Source organism: Juglans regia, chromosome 12 (assembly GCF_001411555.2).
Source record: "Juglans regia cultivar Chandler chromosome 12, Walnut 2.0, whole genome shotgun sequence".
Classification (NCBI taxonomy): domain Eukaryota; kingdom Viridiplantae; phylum Streptophyta; class Magnoliopsida; order Fagales; family Juglandaceae; genus Juglans; species Juglans regia.
This window is the reverse complement of record NC_049912.1, coordinates 28,603,874-28,623,165: the sequence shown is the minus strand read 5'-3', so window position 1 is coordinate 28,623,165 and position 19,292 is coordinate 28,603,874. Positions and strand designations below refer to the sequence as shown.

Here is a 19,292-nt window from a genome sequence, read left to right as displayed (position 1 = left end):
GGCAGGAACGAAATGAGAGGACTTTTGAAGACAAAGAGAGATCTGTGGAGGAGCTAAAATTGTTATTTTTTAGAACTCTTTGTACTTGGGCCATTGCTGTAGACTTAAATGGCATGGACCTTCATGAATTCCTAGTTTCCAACATGCCTTCATAAACAGGGCATTTTCTTTGTATCGTGTTACTTTGGTGATTTATTAGTCTTATTTTACTTATCAAAAAAAAAATAAGAGGTAATCAGGCAGCACAGAAGGAGAAAGGAAGTACATTTATGAAATTAAGATCAAATTGTCAAATAACTTCTTGCAATCAAATGTATTATTTTTCATCTCAATTATCTGAATCACTGCTTTGGCTTAGAACTCTTTCTACTTGACATGGAAAATCTTATAATCTAACAACACAATTGAAAGATACAAGGAAAATTTGAAAATTAAATGTCGAATGGTTCATGTATGTCTATCTCTTCATACTAGAATATATACATACTTCACACATAAGAGATTTAGCAATTTCTTTATATGTTTTTTTTATCAGTAATTTTTTTATATGTAAAATTTAACAAATTTGCAATCAATATCATTTATTATCTCAATTAACTAACTCGCTATTTTGGCTCAGAACTCTTTTTCAAATTCCCGCGCAAAATCTTAATCTAACACAATTAGAAGATGCAAGGGAAAATAGCAATTGCGTAAGACAAAAATCATTTACAGAAAAAAAAAAAAAACTAATGCTAAATGCAATTGATGCAAATAAATAAATAAATAAATAAGGCAGGGAACTCATGTACACACAATATATATAGATACACAATTGTGAGTTGATATGTGCATGTACCATCAGAAAGGCCTTATAATAATATTATCAAACCCACGTCAATACATAGTTTTTTATGTCTAAAACTCACAAAGAAATATATCATTAGCATTTCAAAACGAATAACTATAAAAGCAAAAGTCAACAATACATAAGACAAAACAGAGAAGAAAAACAGAGATTAACAGCATCAAGCAAACGGCCACCCCAACATGAATCCTACTAGAGGAAAATAATCTTCCAAATCCAAATGTTACCTGATTGGGTTGTGGGCAGTCAACCAAGAACCCTAGCAAACAACGGACATCATCCGAAGCCATAGAAATAGGTGCTGCTCCAACTAGAAGTTCAATAATCACTAGGAGCTCATCAACCAAAGCATTCACTTCACCGACTGGACGCGTTGCATCATCTAGAGAAAAAGTATTCACCGAGTCCTTTTCAGAAACCGTCCAATAGCATCTTCTGCAGCCATCTAGAAGCATCTGAATGGCATTTGCATCTCTCATTACTGATGACTCTGTGAATACCATGTCTGCAAGTGATGATAGAAGCTTCTTTTGCAGTCCATAGTTGCATAAGCTCCAAATTTTCAGATCCAATAGCAGCATGCTGAAAAGCTGCACTTTGAGAGCATGATTAATCTTTTGAGATTGACAAAGGGAGACAATGGCTGCAACTAGTTCCTCATTTCCAACACCATCAGGCTTTCCAGCATCAAGAAAAGATAAAGTCTGCAAAAGATAATTCAAGATTCTTGACAGAACCTCAGGCCCTCGGGTACGACACAGCTCTTCATTGTTCCAAGGGTGATGGACAGCCATAGAAATAATACGGAATATTGGGGCAGCAAGAGTAGCAGTGGCCAATGAAAAGGGAAGATTCCCCGGTCGTGGATCTAGGCTATCTTTATCAACATCACTTACCGTCAGTGGAAGCAAAGACATGGGGCCACCATAGGCCAAGGCCCACAAAGCCTCCACTGGTCGCATTCGTGTAGCAACATGGACTTGCCCAAGAACCTCGGCTGGTCGTCGAAGGATGCCTGAATCATCACTAATGGATAATTTAGAAGGAATTCACAAGCAGGCTAGCAAGCTATTCAAGGCACAGCACAAGAAATTTCATATTCCTTAAAAGTAAGAAAAGTATATGACAAATATTTGTGTGTGCATACATAAACGCTAAGGGTTTACTTGATTTATACACATTATTAAAGGTATTTCTACGGATTCATGCATCAATTCCCTAACAATCACCAAATGATATCTGAAAGCTATGTATACTTCTGTATAACATCTACAAACTTGATCATTCGGTTATAACTTCTAAAGTTATCTCTCAATCTATTTTTTTATTGGTTATAGTTATCTCTCAATCTTCTCAATAGATAATTCCCTAACTTGACACGTTTTTTTATATTTCCCTTAAACCCCTCTGCATATGTAGGGTTGAAAAATAATCTTCAAAAAGTAATTGCTCTGAAAAATATATTCGTCTCGTGCTAGCGATATGTAAGGTCAAAAAGAGCACTAGACATCAAAATCACCACAAAAAGGTTGATATTCCATGCTAGAAAGCAAGAAACAAGTAAGAAAATAACTTTATTTCCTGAAAATTTGCCAAATCTAAACACCAATCTGATTACCATCCTCGCAAGGACCAATCAAATAAGCATTTGAACTACAACTTGATTAAACATTATCCAGGATATAGAACTAATTCAAATAATTTTTCTGATAAGTAGAACTAATTCAACTATCATCCATAAATTCCACCAAATAAGCATTTGAACCCATCTTCTTCAATGTCTTGCAAAGACCAATCTTCCTTGATGTCAACTTTGATAAGCCCTTTTAGAAAACACCTTTTTCCCTAAATACACTACAACTTGATCATCTTTTTTTTATGACAAGGAATCCCGGAGACCATGCAAAAGCAACCTCTTTTACCCAGTTAAAACCCCGGACCCATATAACATATCCCCACCACACGGTAAATCATCGGCTTTCTACAGATGGGGCATGGCCTTAGAAATTGTTTGCACCCAAGGGTTCAAATCCTAGACCTGGAGGGAGCATACTACCAAGACCAAGGCTCTTACCACTTAAGCCAACCCCTAGGGTTTACTACAACTCGATCAGATCAGCTTTCACGCTCTTTAAAGAGCAAATGTTGGTCAACCCCTTTAGGAAGCACCTCCTTCCCTAAATGTACTACAAATAACCTTCCTCACTCTTTGAAAAACCATAGAAATACACGTAAAACCGAAAAATAAAGAATTCTGCACTGAACCATGTATTGTAAATATCAACGCTAACGAAAAAACTAACTTCTTCTCCAAGCATTTTTAGACATTTACAAAACATTAGAATTGAGTAAAACAACTATTGAGTTGGATAAGGTCGATTAACAACAATGGGGTAACATTATATTCGATTAAATCACACTTAAAATACAACATGGTAGAATAATAACTTCTTTGGTAAGCAATAAAACCCCATTCGACTAAAAATGAAAAATATACACGAGCAACATTGTATGGTTAAAATAATACTGTAAGATTTAAAGGGAAACAATCTTATGGTATGAAACCTTACGCCATGTTTGGTTAACAATGTTTTCAAAAAACTTTCATAAAAGTTTTCAACTTTAAACATATTTCAATCTCAAAAAAAATTACAAAAAGTAAAAAACACAAAAATCAAAACAACTTTTACAAAAACTACTCTAAAAAAATTATATTCAAACTTTTCAACTCTACCTATCCACTTTCAGAAACCCCAATACAAAACATATTCAAAAAAACATTATTCAAATATTCTTATCTACTACCACAAAACCCAATAAACAATACATCTCGAAAAAATTTCTCAAGAATCCTCAAACATTATAAGAATTTTACTTAACCAAATATACCATTCTTCTCCCAGCCCCCACCCACCTCTCTCCCTGGCCCAATAGTAATTAACTGATACTGCCCCCAATGCACATGCATCTGTACAGGTAAAAATCTACTATTTTGATTACCCTGTATAAGGTACCAATGGCTTGCTATGCAGATGTAAATTTCACTGTTTATATTTAACGTGGTGTTATTCAAGATTTTGTTAAATAACATAGAAATTATTTAACCTGCAGCACCAGATGGAGAAGCATCTGGACAGAATCTCCCACTCAGCAAGCCGGGGTGATAGAGAAGGTGAATGTATCCACCAATTTCTGCATCCAAAAGGGAACTTTCCTCTGCCATGCTTTGGACATGGTCATTTGTCGCTAACCATGGTAATCCTGCTCCATTACCAAAAGAAGGCAGCACATCCCCTCCTCTAGAAGCTAAACGTGCCATCCTTTCTGGACCAATTGGCTCCTTGAAGATATAAATAGGCCCCATCTCAGCAAATAAAGGGCACTGACGACGCCGACGTTGTAAACCAGCAATAGTAGGAGGGGGGTTAGTACCAATACAACAAAATGCAAGTGATTTGGATATCCGAGGGAAATCAAAAGGACGACTTTCATAGAGGGCTCCATCAATATACAGTCTCAGTTCACTCTCCGATTTCCCAAGTAGCCCATGCCTGCAAGTATGCTCCAGACCAATAAAGTACCAGCACTGCGGCTTAAACGCATGAGTAAAATGCAAAGAAGCCTTCTTTCCCTTTCCACTACCACATTCAACCACTAAAAACTGCGCATGAAAGTATGCCTCTACCCCCTGACTATCAGCAGATAAGAAACTGAAAAGCCGCGGCATGTGTGCCGTGCCTTCACCAGCAAGTGCACTAGCAGCAGCAGCAGCTGACATAGCTGATGATTTTCCAGACTTGGCCGCTGCAGCAGCAGCGATTGCAGCAGCAGCAGTGGCGGTATTCAACGTGTCTGCAAATGATTCAATATAGATCCACGTTGCAAATGCATAACCATTGGTGAATGGCCAACGACTCTCACCTGGTCCAAGCAAACCAGAGCTTTCACCATCAAACTCGAATGTACGCGCTGGCCCCCTTGACTCCTTTCCACCCATTGCTTTCTCCAGTGAAAGCATTAAGTGAGTAGCCCATACAGTGGTAAGTGTTCTTGTAATGACTCTCAACCATCCATGCAAATCAACAACACTAAGAGAATGCCCAGCTAAGTATTGGATGCAGTAGCATAAAGGAGTTCCATCCCATTTCATTTTCTCAGTTGAACCAACCTCCTTCACAAAAATATTCTCTGCCGAGCTTAGAAGAACTCCTAACAAACCAGCCATGGAGCACATTGCTCTGTTTCTAGTGCAAGCCCGTAATATAGCAAGCAATCCTCTAACCATCCGTGTCCTAGGCGACATGCTAACCTTGCTATCACCTGCACAAGGAAGCGAAGGAATGAGATCACCTGCCACTATGGCAGCCCGAGAGTTTAGCATAACACTAGGAGGGTTGTTGTCCTCATCCTCTTCAAAACTTTCAACACCACCCATTGTTGCGAGAAGCGAATCAACTACCAGGAAAGCAATTCCATCCATTTCATCCCCACTTCCAAAATTCTCCTCACCACTTACAATATTCTTTAATTTTTCCAGACTTTCAGGCTTCCCCATAATTGTGGAATCAACTAAATGCAACAACTCAGGAGAGACGTTAGGCATAACAGCTTTTGGTCTGGGCTTTGGCGGTGAACTCATGGGAGAATATACCGCATCCATGTATCCAGAAGAATCAAGACTAGTCGACGAGGAAGATTGCTTTATTGTTTGAGTTAAGTGTTTCTCTCGCCCAGGGCCAGATATAGTGTGATCATCTTTCATCTCAGAAACTGCAGAAAAATTAGTTTCTACCCCGAATGTGCCTGATAATCGAGATGCATCTTCAAATTGATCAGATGAGCTTTTCACATTATCTGAATTTGAAGACCAGTTTGAATCAACATCAACGCCCTGAGATTCACCAGCAAACTTCTCATGATCCTTCAAAGATACTTGCTCAAACTGTTCTTCATCTACAACTGTAGTCACAGAATCAACTCCATCCACGTCTACATTTTTATCTCCAATCTCAGTGTCAATGCCAGGGTCAGTATTGCTATTTTCTTGATAAGACGATCCCATACTTTCCTGCATGCCGCTGACAACTTCATGACCATCTGAATCCTTTGTGGAAATTTCCATAAATTCTTTTGTTTCTTCTTCTTCTTCCATATTAGTGTTGCTTCAAAACTCTAGCAAATACTGGCTCAAACAATTACATACCGAGTTACCTACAAATATTAGAACAAACACTAGATAAATATAGTCGTCACCAATTCGAAAGAACAATCCGAGTTAAATATGGTCGTATCTAATTCGAACTAGTGAAATAAACAGAATGTGCCCGTTGTAACAATCTAAAACTAGTGATTAATCACAAAATGTAGGTAATGGATCATGAAAGTAGTCTTTTAGTTAAAGTATTTAATAGGTAAGGGATAATTCCTCTAAATATGATCGATGAATGCTGCAGTAATTCCAAGACGACACCAGAAGCAACTCCATGTAAATTTAACGAAGCCTTCAGGAATTGAAAATTAACCAACTGATCCAACAAACTACAAGAAAAACCCCTAGAAGAAACCACATTCGTTAATGGAATGCAAGAAAAAGAAACAGATAGGATCTATGGCCCAGCTAAGTCGGGCCTTCCATTTTCTAAGACCCATAACCCAGAAGCAGACTATTCAACACATCATACTCTGCTCCTTGCCAAGGATTTCTCAGGAATCAAACGAAAGGGAGTATTAAAGACAAAAAAACATAGATCAACAATCGCGTACAGGCAAACAAGTGTACATCGAGACACATATCCAATTACCAAAACCACAAGAGATCGCATAGCGTTAAAGAATAGATCAATGCAGCAAATGGATCTGGCGCATGAGACCGGCTTACATTGATCGATGGGCAATTCCACAATGAATAAGATCGGATCGAGCTTTTTGAAATTAAAGAATGGAGAGAAAAGAGTGGATGAAATTACTACCTGGACAAATGGATCCCAAAAGATTTGAGTCGGGTTCGAGTACGTCTTGGTTTTGCACCGAGAATCTGATTGAAATCGGAAAAAGTGATCAAAAAAACGAATGAACGGTGAGGGATGGAGATAGAGAGGGAGAGGGATGGATTGAGAAGGGGGGAAGAGGGACGCGGAGAGGAGAGGAGAGAGAAGAGGCGAATTGGGCGCGAGCTCTGAATGCGAATGGTGGATGTGGATTCAGGAACTTAATTAGGACTGTTGCTTTTGCTTTGCCCAGTCAATTTTTTATATACAGTGCCATGGCAACCATGCTGAATGGTAATTTAACCTCTTCACACGACACGATTAGTTTTTGTCCGTTGCACCCCGAAGGTCTTTTTCTTTCCTTCCTTCTTTTTTTTCTTTTTTCAATTGGCTTGCAAGCCAAGACACAATGACATCGCAAGTAAACTCAACAACACCACAATGACTAGGGGGTTGTTTCGATTTGTGGGATTGTTTGCACCAGCTCTATCTTCCCATCTTATTTTATTTAATTATTATAATTTTTTTAAATTTTTATACAAAATATAATAAATAATTTATTTTTTTAAATCATAAAATAAAAATAATATTAAAAAATAATATTCTAACAATATTTTATTCAACTTTTACTTATAAAAAAATATATTTTATTAAACTTTCAACTTTTAACTTTCATCTTATTTCATTTAAACTCGCTGTCTAAACCTTCCGAATAACTCAAAACCATCAAACAAAAAAAAAAGGGAACATAGACAAAATATATCCTATATTTTATTTATAATTCTATAAATATAGCAAATGGCCTCCCCCAAAAATTTTACAATTGTCATATGTTCTTTAAAACTTTCGAAATTTTTAATATACATAAAAATGTCTTTCTTCAATTTTTATTTTCAATAGTTCCAAAATTTTGTATAATTTTTTTATATTATTTGTTTTCAATGATGTGGCCTCACCAAAATTAAATTAAAACTAAGTTTATGAAAAATTATAAACTTATCAATATGGATCTCCAAGTGTTTTTTGTTATACAATATTAGGCTTCTTAATATGGAATATAAAATGAACATATAAGAAAAATCATTTAATGTTGATGATTTTCATATATGAAAAATAATTGAGAGGTTTTATGCTTTAGACTTCCTTGAGTAAAAAACAATATTTAACGTCTCAATTATAGCATTATATGCTTAGTACACAAAAATATTTAGATTTTACATGAAACTTGATAAACTAGTTTATATATTATAATGAAAGATGACATTTTAAAAGATCACTTGATAATTTATATGAAGAAAATAAATTCTAAATATTTCATAATAAAAATAATAATAAATTAATATTATTTCATGAAATATTATCGTCAAAAATTTGAAACATATATTAAGTTGTGTTTTTTAGAATTTTATTTTTATGTATATATAACAAATTATTGACATCTAATTTTATATATAGTTATATTTTAAAACGTACTATATAGAAATCTCACACCCTTACATACCACTTAAAAATATGTGATTTTATTTTTTTATCCTTATATTTTATATTTTAATTCAATATAAAATATGATGATAAAAAAACTAAAATCTCGTACTAAAATTTTAGGGCTTATCTCTAAAATTTTTCTTATATTTTTATGATTTTCAATTTCTTTTTATTTTAAGTAAGTGTGTCACGTAATACCTTATAAAATTACTGGTTCCGCCGCTGTCTCCGGGCATGGCCAAAGAAGCATTGCAGAAAAACGACCAGGCCTTCTCCAGCCGAGCTATCCCGGACACAGCCCGAGCATTCAACCACGACAAATTTTCAATGGCGTGGCTACCCGGATCGCCTCAGTGGAGGAAGCTCAGGAAAGTTTCAGCCATGCAAATGTTTGTACCGCAACGCCTCGATGCATGTAACAGAACCCATTCGACGGAAAAAGGTGCAAGAAATGCTAAACAATGTTGAAGCAAGTTGCAAAAGTGGTCAAGCGGTAGATATTGGTCGAGCAGCCTTCACGGCAGTGCTTAATGCCATATCAAACACTTTTTTCTCCGCCGACTTGGCCCAGTATGGTTCAAATTTGTCGCAGGAGTTCCAGGATCTTGTATGCGGAATAATGGAAGAAGTCGGAAGGACTAATATTGTAGACTATCTCCCAGCACTAGGTTTACTTGATCCACAAGGTGCACGTCGAAGGACGACAAATCGTTTCTGGAAATTTTTTTTGTATTTTGGATGGCATCATCAACGAACGACGACTAGTGCAATTAAGAGCCTCGTCAGGGGAATCTAAGCCGGGCAACGATGTATTGATTCCCTCCTCAGCCTTATTAGACGAAGACAATGCAGAATTGAGTTGCGACGATATCAAACACTTGATTATGGTGATTGACTTCCTTAATCTTTCCTTCATAATGCATATATAGTTGAGCTTTGCTACACAACCTCCACCACACTCCACACTCCACACTTTTTTAAATTTTTTAAATTTTTAATATTTTTTTTAATTTTTTTTTTTGAGTTTATTCTTTTTAAATTATTTCAAATTTTTTATTCATTATTCATATAATAAATATTTAATAAAAGAAAAAAATAATAAAAATTAAAAATAATGTGGAGTGTGGAGGTTGTGTAAATAGTAGGAGGTTGAATAGATTTTTTGTATATAATTATCATCTCTTCCGATTATGTTTTGGCCATAAGGAAATAAAACTAAATTCGAATTTATGGAATGATAATTTATTTATTCACTATATCACTTGGTATTTTTTATGATTTCGGTTATATATATTAATTTTATGTAATTCTTGCTCACTTTATTGATGTAATTAGTCGGAGAAGTTATTTATATTAAAAAAAATTGATACAATCAATCACATTAATATAATGCACAAAGACTATACAAAAGTAATTACACATAGAATTTTTATTTTTTTATAAGAGAAGTACTACAGTCATAAAGAAATTTCATAAAAGCAAATCTACAAATTGACGTGGTTTGATGTGATACGTTAGATCTATTTTATAATAAAAGAAGTTTTACAATTTAACATAACTCATCAAACTACGTCAATCTGTTAGGTTACTTTTTGTGAAATCTATTGTCAACTTCGTTTGTTTTCACAGATGAGATGAGATTAATTGACATAAAAGTTAAAAGTTGAATAAAATATTATTATAATATATATTATTAATATTATTTTTATTTTGATATTTGAAAAACTTAAAATTTTTTATTTAATTTTATGTGAGAATTTAAAAAAATTGTAATGATTAAATGAGATGAGTTAAAATAATTATAAAAAAAAAAAAAGGAAAAAAATTACCTCTATGTACTTCTATTGCATAGCTTCTTTCTCTTTTTGGAGTGTACTTCTTAATTCATCTCCCATGCTACTTTGTACTAGGATTTATTTGTTGGGGGCATCGACACAACATCAAGCACGGTGGAATGGGCAATGGCAGAATTACTACACAATCCTGAGAAAAAGGCAAAAGCCGAGCAGAGATTGCAGAAGTCATTGGAAAGGATGGGGTTGTTCAAGAATCAGACATGTCAAAGTTCACTTATCTACAAGCGATAGTGAAAGAATCCCTTCGTTTGCATCCACCAGGCCCTTTCCTAATTCCCCACAAGGCCGAGACAGATGTAGAAATGTGTGGTTTCATTGTGCCCAAGAATGCACATATACTGGTAAATATATGGGCAATGGGACGAGATCCAAACACATGGCCAAATCCAACTATGTTTCTGCCTGAAAGGTTTCTAGAGAAGGACAACATCAACTATAAAGGCAGAGATTTCGAGCTCATTCCTTTTGGAGCTGGAAGAAGGATATGCCCTGGATTGCCTTTCGCTAACAGGATGGTGCCCTTAATGTTGGCCTCTTTTATCCACCAATTTCATTGGAAGCTTGCGGATGATATGAAGCCAGAAGATATGGACATGAATGAGACCTTTGGACTAAGCTTACACAAAACAGAGTGTTAGTATTTTTTAATAATATATATTTATCTCTTACTGTTGCTTGACTTTTCCTTTTGGTCTTTTACGTTATGTTTAATGGGGCCTGGTCATTAAATTTACGTTAAGTGTTCAAAACCCTTTTTTTTTATTTCAAGTGGTTTTATGCCTTAGACGTTTGAAGATTAATTTCATTAACGTTCTGAAGGTTTTATTTCTTTTAATTTCAGTTGCCGTTTGGTATCTTTATTATTGACGTTGGTGGGCTGCTTGTGTTTTATTTTTGTTGTTTTTTGCCCGTTAGTCTTTTAACCTCCTGGGACGTTTATGGTCTATTTATGTATATATATAGGTAGTCTTTCGTAAGGGAGGTTGTGTGGAATATTTGACAAAAAGTGTGATAAACAAAAATATACTTAGTGAGTATATATTTTTGAGAGATTTTCCAGATAAAAGAAAGGTGTTCTTTGAGAGGAGCTTTGAGCTCAACCGCTTGTGCATAGTTGGTTCGGGCTATACGACGATCAGTTGGGCTGTTGTATCCTGGAGGAGTCAAATCAAGAAGATTTCTGCTGCATCGGTTAATTTGAGACCTTGTACACTGCAGAGGGCTTGAATCTCCTTAAAGAGAGCGATATTTCCGTGCCTCAGTCCAAACTGGCTTCGTTTTAATTTTAATTACATTGTACTTTTTATTATATTATTGTGTATTTCACCAACAATTTTAAGGAGAATTCAACCATGAAGCCTACGACTGAAAAATCCACGGAAAGCATTGGAGATCTTAACAAGCCCTTCCGGTTCAAATGAACTTCTTTCAAGAGATGGAAGTGCAAGGTGCTCTTCTATCTAAGCCTTCTCAACGTCTCCTATGTTCTCACTGCAAAGAAAACTAGCAAGATTACTACCGAGAACATGACTGAAGCACAAGTGAAAGTTCATGAAGAAAAAATTGAGAAATATACCAAAGATGAATATAAATGTCGATGCTATCTTTTAAATTGTCTTGCTGATCAATTTTATGATTACTACAATACTACTTACACATCTGCGAAGAAAATTTGGAAAGCTTTACAGAGTAAATACGATATGGAAGAAGCCGGAGCGAAGAAATATGCAGCAAGTCGCTTTTTTCAATATCAAATGGTAGATGGAAAATCCGTTGCGGAGCAAGCACAATATTTTCAAATGGTTGTAGCTGAAGTTCGATCCGAAGGTATCAAGATTGGAGATAATCTAATTGTTTGTGGCATCATCGACAAATTACGACCTTCGTGGAGAGAGTTTCAAAAGTCGATGCGCCATAAACAAAAGGAGACATATTTCGAGACATTAATCACACGTATTCGTATAGAGGAGGAAGCAAGATGCCAATATGATTTGGTATTTCAAAATGGTAATGAGGATACCATGACAAAGGTAAATTTAATTTCTGAAAATGGTAGCTTGTCCAAATGTCAAAATTCAAGAAATAGTTTTTTGAAGCCGCAAAGAAAAGATTTCAAAAAATTTAGTAGACCTCACAAAAAAGGTTTTCAAAACCAAAATGATAAGAACCAAGGACCCCCTTTACAAAATCAAGCAAGTTTTGTCTGTGGCAAATTTGGACACTTTGCTCGAATTTGTAAGTTTCGAAAGCGAGATAATGATCCTCAAGTTAATGTAACTGAGGAGCTGTTTGTAGCAATGGTCACAAACATTAACATGGTTCAATTTGTTGAAGGGTGGTAGGCAGATTCTGGTACCAATAAGCATGTCTGCTATGATAAAGATTGGTTCAAAAAATTTACTCCATTTGAAGAATAAAAGACTATAATGCTTGGTGATTCAAGTAAAATCGAAGTTCTTGGGAGTGGTGAGGTTGAGTTGAAATTCACCTCTGGACGTATATTAATGCTAAAATATGTTCTCTATATACCGTCTATGAGGAAGAATTTGATGTCGAGTTTTTTATTCAACAAAGCGGGCTTCAAACAAACTATGGAATCTGATCAGTATGTTATTACAAAAAATGGAGTTTTTGTGGACAGGGCTATGCTTGTGATGGGATGTTTAAATTGAATATTGAGAATAAAGCATAGTATGTTTCTTTTATGTGCATTTTTTTTTTCACACTTGCTTATGTACTTCTCAGATTTGGAATAAAAATTAGCAATTTATTTTTCTTCATTTTGGATTAAAGTGATTTTTGAGTAAGATGTATTCTTTTTTTGAAAAGAAAATTTATTTTTAAAATCCAAAATTAGTGGGGGTTAAGTTTTTAGAAAATAATATATATTTTTTTTAAATATTTGACTCCAACGTTTTTTTTTCTATTCTTTGAGTTTTTTAGAAAAGCCATAAATGGTGACCTCTTTGGTAACTGATGCATGTTTACGGAAAAAACTTTTCAAGCGGCAAACAATTTAGTATATATTAAAATCGGATGCTTTTATGTTTGTTGCCGTTTGGTTTGTTTAAAACGTACATTGTATTAATTCTTTGGACTGTTTTTGGCTGTATTGTTATTTCTTAAGCCGTTTTTAATTTTTAAGTGCTTTATTGCATGTTTTGGCGCTGCCGTATTTTTGTTAAGTCAACTATGGAGTTGAATTGCTTTGGCTTCAAGGATGAAGCAATTTTGTTGAGAGATTTATTCCTTTTAGGAAAAAATCAATTAATTTATTGTGATAGTACTACTATAATTGATAGAGTACAAAACTGTTATTATAATGGTAAATCCAGATCATTTAGAAGAAAAATACAGTACTGTGAGATTTTTTCTTATTGATGGTGTTATTAATGTGAATCCACTAAACAAAATTTTGATAAGAGAAATGATCTATAATACATAAAGGGGAATGAGATTAAAACCCATAATTCAAGAGCCATGTATGAGGATACCCAACCCGGGGACCAAAGATCCTGAGAACTGGGTTCAATGGGAAAAACGAATCATATGATGGTCGTAAGAAATGCACTATTATTTTTATTTCTCATTCCTATGATGTGAGTGCATTTATCCTGTAATGTTTTGGAGGATGAGTTTTTGAAAGAAACTCTTAATGAAATTTTGTAGCTCTTATGAGTAGGGTGTAAGAATTACATGAACACCCTTGACAGATTTCACCTATGCGAGTGTGAGAGTGGGGCCGCTCTCTATGAGATTTGGGTTTATTCTCAAATACACTCATGAAACCGGGATGAGCACAAGGCCGTAATATGCTGGCTAATAAAGCTTATGTCAACACCTGGATTTTTATGTGTGAGTAATAATTCTTTATTTTCCATAAGCAGTCATAGTTCAAGTCTGATACCACTACTGACTCTGGAGTAAAGGTTGTTATTTCACTAAGTGAGGGTTCAATGCAGAGCACACCTTCATAATGCATAATAATTCTTCTTCATCTGGAAGTATCTCTCATATTATTATTTATATTATTTTTAAAAAAATAGTGGGAGAATGTTAGTATTTTTTAATAATATATATTTATCTCTTACTGTTGCTTGACTTTTCCTTTTGGTCTTTTACGTAATGTTTAATGGGGGCTGGTCATTAAATTGCCGTTGGGGAGAGTTTTGGTCTTTCAAAACCGTTTTTTTTTATTTCAAGTGGTTTTATGCCTTAGACGTTTGAAGATTAATTTCATTAACGTTCTGAAGGTTTTATTTCTTTTAATTTCAGTTGCCGTTTGGTATCTTTATTATTGACGTTGGTGGGCTGCTTGTGTTTTATTTTTGTTGTTTTTTGCCCATTAGTCTTTTAACCTCCTGGGACGTTTATGGTCTATTTATGTATATATATAGGTAGTCTTTCGTAAGGGAGGTGGTGTGGAATATTTGACAAAAAGTGTGATAAACAAAAATATACTTAATGAGTATATATTTTTGAGAGATTTTTCAGATAAAAGAAAGGTGTTCTTTGAGATGAGCTTTGGACTCAACCGCTTGTGCAGAGTTGGTTCGGGCTATATGACGATCAGTTGGGCTGTTGTATCCTGGAGGAGTCAAGTCAAGAAGATTTCTGCTGCACCGGTTAATTTGAGACCTTGTACACCACAGAGGGTTTGAATCTCCTTAAAGAGAGCGATATTTCCGTGCCTCAGTCCAAACTGGCTTCGTTTTAATTTTAATTACATTGTAATTTTTATTATATTATTGTGTATTTCACCAACATAGAACCCCCCCGAGCTATTCCCAGCAGCTCTCCGTAAATACCATCGTTGTGGGTTTGAACGCAATAATAGCAATTATAATGAACTTGTTCCATAAAGATCTTTAACATAATTACAGGTAGTTCTTATCTTCTTAATCCAACATTACAAAATTTGCTGAGAACTTGTTCCACAACTTTTGCAGGAAAAATAATTGTCGAGAAACGAGGGGTATTAATTGGTAAATAATTGCAAGTTTTATGCACTATGTTTGTTTGCCGGTGGGTATTATTATGAAAATAGATGGAGATAAGTTCAAATATTCATCGTTGGATTTGGAACAGGTCAACTCCGCGACACCAACGTGTTTATTGTGGGGACGGACCTCATTTTTCGTAATAAAAGAAGGGTTATTTAAACCAATGACCATATTTTCTACCTTTCGAACAGAGTCATGAAGAGGACATTAGAGCACAAGAGCTGCAAACTTCATTTAGGCCCGTTTGTTTTCAGAGATGAGGTGAGATGAGATGAGATGAGTTAAGATTAAAGTTAAAAAGTTGAATAAAATATTGTTAAAATATATTTTTTAATACTATTGTTGTTTTGAAATTTGAAAAAGTTGAATTGTTTATTTTATTTTGTGTAGGGATTTGAGAAAGTTGTAATGATGAGGTGAGATGAGATGAGAAGTTTTTGAAAAACAAACAAATACGTGAACACGTTTACTCGAGCATTCACAACAGGCCACGAGTCTCCGGACAACATTAATAAAATCAAAGAACCTCTACTCCACCTGACGAGCGTCTTCATCGTTGCTTTCTTGCTGAGTCAGTAGCATCGTGTCAGGTATAGCTTCGCTGTGACGGATGTGGATTAAGATCGCGTACAGTTTTCTTATTCCAAGTACTTTTTATGATTCGAAGAGAATAGACTTTAATATACTGATCCCACATTTAAAATATTTTATAGATAATATAATTTACTTCTTAAACTGTTATGTAGAACATACTATCCATATCACTTAAGTAATAAAATTTGATTTATCATATTCAAATTTTAAAATTTATCTTTCAAATCAAATTATGACATATACGCACTTTAATAAATAAGTTTTATACACTAATTTAAGAATATAATTTTTTCAATATTAAATTAGAATAGTTATAATCATAGATTTACTTTTTTATTATATTATAAACAAATATATATATATATATATACAAGTCAAATGCTTAGATCTGAAAGTGTAAAAAATCTTGAATTATGTACAATTTGTAGCCAAATAATAAAAAGAAATTAAAAAATAGTCATAATTAGTGAATTATAAACTATTTGATACTATAAAATTCACGCTTATTCCAAAATTAAAGGAGTATGTCGATTATTGTTTGACTAACAAGAAATATTTAGGATGAAAAATTTTGTCGTCAGCCTGTCACTAGTTGTGCAGGAGGAAAAAAAAAACATATTTACGGAGTCTTTAAAGTGAAAGAGGAGATGTTTGCAAAAGAACTCAAAGGTTTCATGCCAAAAACAAAAACAAACACCAAACCCGGGCCACCCACCCCTTTAAATCAAAGCAGAAGTCATCAGGCCTCGGGGAACCCAGACAGCCTTGCGGCAATGGCGACGGCGACCTTGGGGAATCTGACGGCGATCATTGCGCTTCTAATAACAGCCGCTACAGCAGCATCGGACGCCCCTCCTGGCACCGGGTACACCAACCATACCGTGGGCGGCGCCGCCGGATGGTTCTTCAACGGCACCGCCAACACTTCCGCCACCAACTACTCCTCTTGGGCCGCCACCCTCACCTTCAATCTCGGAGACTTTCTCAGTAAGCTCCGTACTCGACTCACACGGTTCATTGTTTCTCTTTTTGGAGGATGCGACGATGATTAGGGTTTAGGTCTGCTGGTCCCATTTTAGTTCAATCTACATTTTCAAAAACAATTGAATTTCCTCGATTGTCTCACAAGACAAATGCTTCTGTACTTCAATTTCCGCTGACTCTTTTGCCAATCAATCAATTAATTCTTACGCTTTCTTATTGTTTTTCTGTAGTTTTCAATACCAATTCGAACACGACGGTGATCCAGACATACAACGATACTACCTACTTGAGCTGCACCGTGGATGATGCAGAGGACGATGATACCTCCCAGTACAACGGAGGCAGCACGCAGTTCGGAGACAAGATGACCGTGGCGGTGCCGTTGACCATCGAGGGCCCCAACTACTACTTCTCCGACGCCAACGACGGCGTCCAGTGCCAGCAGGGCATGGCCTTCGAGATCCAGGTCAAACACGGCCTCGGCTTACCGCCCAGCCTCAACCAGCCGCCTCCGCCGCCGTACATAGAGCCTCCTGGTCCCGACTCGGTTCAGTCGCCACCGGTCAGCGACTCCCAGAACGGCGCCTTTAGATGTGGCGCTAACGTGGGCGGTGTGTTATGTGCACTTCTCGCCGTGTCTGTTCTGTTCTAAATATCCTACTCGGCTGGAAGGTTGGGCCGGTTGGGATGGGGATGGCATTTTGCATGTTTGTGCTAGTTCGGTAAAATCACGTCGGCCGGGGGGGTTTCGGTAACTTGGTTTTGGGTGTAAAGGAGAACATTTCCACGGATGAGCGTGTTCTGGACGGCTTACATTTTATTTTTCCTTTTATATTCCTATACTTGCTGGATTATAAAACAAACTTCCCGCGTTGAGAGGGAAGAATGATTGGACCTGATCTATTTTATTTTTTGTTTATTATTTTATTTTTTTTTATTGGAAAAAATTTGGTCCAAGTTGCAATCTTTAATACATAGACTTTTCGTATGCAATTGCAAATTCTTATTCTTTTTTTAATATTTTGATCGCCTTTCGTTAAAAATGAGAGAGGAATTGGGAGTGGTACATAGCATTCCTTGAAACCCATGGCTAAGATTGCCTTGTAGCCTTTTGACTGCCCATATTTTTAGAAAAAAAATTTTTAAAAAAAAGAAAGAGAGGCCTTTTTGTGGAAAATGGATATCAATTGCTGATATGTTATGGGTCAAACCAGCTGGTGCATCATTGATATTAAATAAAGGAAAATACAAAATTGCAGCTTACTGTGCGCTGCAGTCGTAGCACACTCTACTGTATTGAATGTAAAAATAAATAAAAATACACGCAGGTATGCTGCGGCTACGGACTGATGTCAAGAATTCCTCTTAGATAAAATGGCGACAGACATGATTATAATTATTATCAGTTCAAGACTATACTCCCGAAGAGGGCACTTCAGTCTGTACATTGAATTCGAAATGAGAGGCGCAAAATGTGTGGTTCGAGCAATGCCTTTCGATTTGGCTCTATTTTTTCTCATTCATTTCTTGTCCAGGTACTAGTAGTAATAGTAAATTAGTAATAGTAATGATAATAATAATAATAATTAATGATAACAAAAGTGCATCTTCACAAAAAAAATAAAAACACGCCTAAAATATAATAATATTATTGAATGAAATAAATTTAGATAGACATTAATTTTTTTTTTTAAGTAAAATTATCATCATTCATTCATCATAAAAACTTACATCTATAACCGGATACAATCAAGGATATCTCCATATCAACTATTACCTCATAAATCAATTAGTGCATTTGAAGTTCTACTAGTATACTATTTTCTTTTTGTAACTGGTCTGATCTTCACTACTGTTGATACTCTCTATGAACAAATGTCTAAGAGACAACATTCTGCCTAAACAAAAACTCAATATCACTCTTTATAAAAAGAAAAGACCCAATCTATATAGACAAACGTCCAATAGACATTTATATATATATATATATATATATATATATACACTAAACAATTAAGAAAAGTGGTAAGAAATATGTGAAAATAGATGGATTACAATTGGACTAATTCTGATAGACTTCAGAATCTGTGACGGCGTGTGAAGGTAACACATTTATCTTTTTTTAGCCACAAAAGTCATGGCGGCGGTTTCAGTGATCAAGTGCATGTGGCGAGAAAAGTTGTCGAAAGTGATGGCACGTGAGGATCACGCACAGAGATTTTTGCAAAATCACCACTATCTTCTGAAAGATTTGCAGCCTGAGAGTTTTCTTGTGATGCACATGTATCTTGATAGTTGTCGAAAAACTATATGTCTATCTTTTTCAACTTTAAAGGAACTAAAATAAATTAAGAAAATAAAATTACCTTAATAGACAAAGTAGGTAAATGGAGAAATGAGAGAATGAGATAGGGAAAGAGGAGGATGAGGAGGTACTTCGGCAAAAATAAGATCTGGAGGCTTTTTATGAGGAGTATTGATACACACAATATATTTTACAACAATGTTGTAAGATAAGGATATTTTTATAAATTAA

General features: G+C 35.3%; 2 protein-coding genes and 1 pseudogene across 3 annotated transcripts in view; 2 read left to right on the top strand and 1 right to left on the bottom strand.

The window, feature by feature from the left end:
- Positions 1–7,072, bottom strand: part of LOC109010050 (BEACH domain-containing protein C2) — a 46,137-nt gene extending 39,065 nt beyond the window's left edge. For both annotated transcript variants that reach the window (XM_018990759.2, XM_018990760.2), the window contains exons 1-3: positions 6,817–7,072; positions 3,953–6,058; positions 1,075–1,862 (exon numbers count right to left, since the gene is read on the bottom strand). In XM_018990759.2, the coding sequence (XP_018846304.2) occupies positions 1,075–1,862; positions 3,953–5,999 (2,835 nt within the window). In that variant the 5' untranslated portion in view covers positions 6,000–6,058; positions 6,817–7,072. The remainder of the gene's footprint in view (positions 1–1,074; positions 1,863–3,952; positions 6,059–6,816) is intronic.
- A 1,454-nt stretch (positions 7,073–8,526) lies between these two features.
- On the top strand, positions 8,527–10,813 carry LOC109010045 (annotated as a pseudogene).
- A 5,512-nt stretch (positions 10,814–16,325) lies between these two features.
- On the top strand, positions 16,326–17,749 carry LOC109010049 (blue copper protein-like). The gene is made up of 2 exons (XM_018990758.2): positions 16,326–16,759; positions 16,987–17,749. The coding sequence occupies exons 1-2, from the start codon at positions 16,420–16,422 to the stop codon at positions 17,406–17,408; spliced, it is 762 nt and encodes a 253-aa protein (XP_018846303.1). The 5' UTR covers positions 16,326–16,419; the 3' UTR covers positions 17,409–17,749.
- Positions 17,750–19,292: the final 1,543 nt, after the last annotated feature.

Bases quoted from the DNA above. Each gene is read 5' to 3' on its own strand.
- LOC109010049 (XM_018990758.2), top strand. From the start codon at position 16,420: ATGTTTGCAAAAGAACTCAAAGGTTTCATGCCAAAAACAAAAACAAAC. The intron at 16,760-16,986 runs GTAAGCTCCGTA...GTTTTTCTGTAG, and splicing joins CAATCTCGGAGACTTTCTCA to TTTTCAATACCAATTCGAAC.